At 55.7% G+C, this 1633-nt stretch overlaps 1 protein-coding gene across 1 annotated transcript in view; it reads left to right on the top strand.

Annotated features, from left to right (window-relative positions):
- Positions 1-1633, top strand: part of COQ4 (coenzyme Q4) — an 18035-nt gene that overhangs the window by 11802 nt on the left and 4600 nt on the right. The window contains exons 4-6 of the mRNA XM_011931453.1: positions 220-349; positions 916-1009; positions 1539-1628. Coding sequence (XP_011786843.1) covers positions 220-349; positions 916-1009; positions 1539-1628 — 314 coding nt within the window. The remainder of the gene's footprint in view (positions 1-219; positions 350-915; positions 1010-1538; positions 1629-1633) is intronic.

Here is a 1633-nt window from a genome sequence, read left to right as displayed (position 1 = left end):
CAGGTTGGTCTTGAACTCCTGATGTCAGGTGATGTGCCCACCTTAGCCTCCCAAAGTGCTGGAGTTTACAGGCATGAGCCTCGGCCCCCGGCTAGTCGCCCGAGTTTCTCTGGTAGGGTATGAGTTTGGTGAGAGTTGTGACAGTGTCAGAGACAGACTGGCAAATCGGGCCCTGAGAACCATCAGGAAGGGTTCTAGGGGGGGGCTTATGGTTGTCAGAGGGTCTCCCCAGACACCCGAGCACCCACCCACTTCGTGGATGATGAGGAGCTAGCGTATGTGATTCAGCGATACCGGGAGGTGCACGACATGCTTCACACCTTGCTGGGGATGCCCACCAGCATCCTGGGTGAGTGTCCCCAACCCTGACAGCCTGTCTCCCTGGGGTGGCTTCAGGGCCAGGGCAGGGCTTGCCTATCTCCACCACCCTCTGCATCACCTGGCTTGGTGCCTCAATTTCTGTTTTACCTGAACATCTTAGTAGCATCTTTGCCACATGTCCCCCTTCTCCCTCCCACTGTCCCTCAGGGCTCCTGCACTAATGTAGCAGCAGCCCATCTTCAAGACTCCTGGTGTCTTTTGGGCTTTAGCTGCCTCCCTGCTCTGAAACCTCAGTAGCTCCCTAAGGCCTGCAGGAGCCATCCTGGAGTGTTTAGCCTGGCTTATGGGGTCATGGGATCCTCTGCGTCTTGACCCCAGGCTTCCTTTCCATCCCTTATTCCCTTCTGTTCACTCTTGGGCCCTCTCCCGTACTCCAAGCCAAGTGCCCCAGGGCCCAGCACAGGCCAGGACTGGGCACAGCTGACCCTGGTAGAGATTAGGGAGGAACAGTTGCCTCTCTTTGCCCCGCTGTGAACACCACTGGCCTTTCCTTCAGATAGCTTGTTCACTTCCCAACCCATCCCGCACCCCCAGGGGAGATCGTGGTGAAATGGTTTGAGGCTGTCCAGACTGGCCTGCCCATGTGCATCCTGGGTGCTCTCTTTGGACCGATCCAACTCAGTGCTCAGTAAGTTTTCAAGTGGCGGCTGGGTCGGGGTTGAGGGTGGCATCGGGACAAAACTCAGAGGGACCAGGGCTCCTAGAAGTAGGAAGAGCACACAGGCGCCTGCACAGCCCCTTCCAGTTCTCCAGGGAGTAAGGGTAGAAAGAATGGAGCAGAGGATGTGAAACTGGCCTGGGGCAAGGGTCTTCAGGTGAGCAAATAAAGCCTATAAGTTTCACAGGACTCTGGGGTCTCTTGGGCCAGGCCTAGGTGCATGGTCAGAATGACGAGCATCAGTGGGAAGGCAAGTTGGTGTTAAATTCTGGAGTGAGGGAGCCATGATTTAAACCTGAGCGTCAACATGTTCAAGATGTGTGGCTTTGGGTTTGAGATTCCACCTCACTGAGCTCTGTTGCCTCATCTGAAAAGCAGGGATAATAACTACCTCCTTCCAAGGTCTTTGTGAGGAACTGAGAAAATGCACAAATGCTGAGCAGTCGAGTGCCTGGCCCCCCAGGACTTGATGTTTTCTTTTTCCTCTGCTGCCCCACAGGAGCCTGCAGGTGCTGGTCTCGGAGTTGATCCCATGGGCCGTTCAGAATGGGCGCACAGCCCCATGTGTCCTCAACCTGTACTATGAGCGGCGCT

The sequence above is a fragment of the Colobus angolensis genome, unplaced genomic scaffold (genome assembly GCF_000951035.1).
Source record: "Colobus angolensis palliatus isolate OR3802 unplaced genomic scaffold, Cang.pa_1.0 Scaffold9, whole genome shotgun sequence".
Lineage (NCBI taxonomy): Eukaryota > Metazoa > Chordata > Mammalia > Primates > Cercopithecidae > Colobus > Colobus angolensis.
Note: the sequence above shows the minus strand (reverse complement) of the source record. Positions and strands in the feature narration are given on the sequence as shown.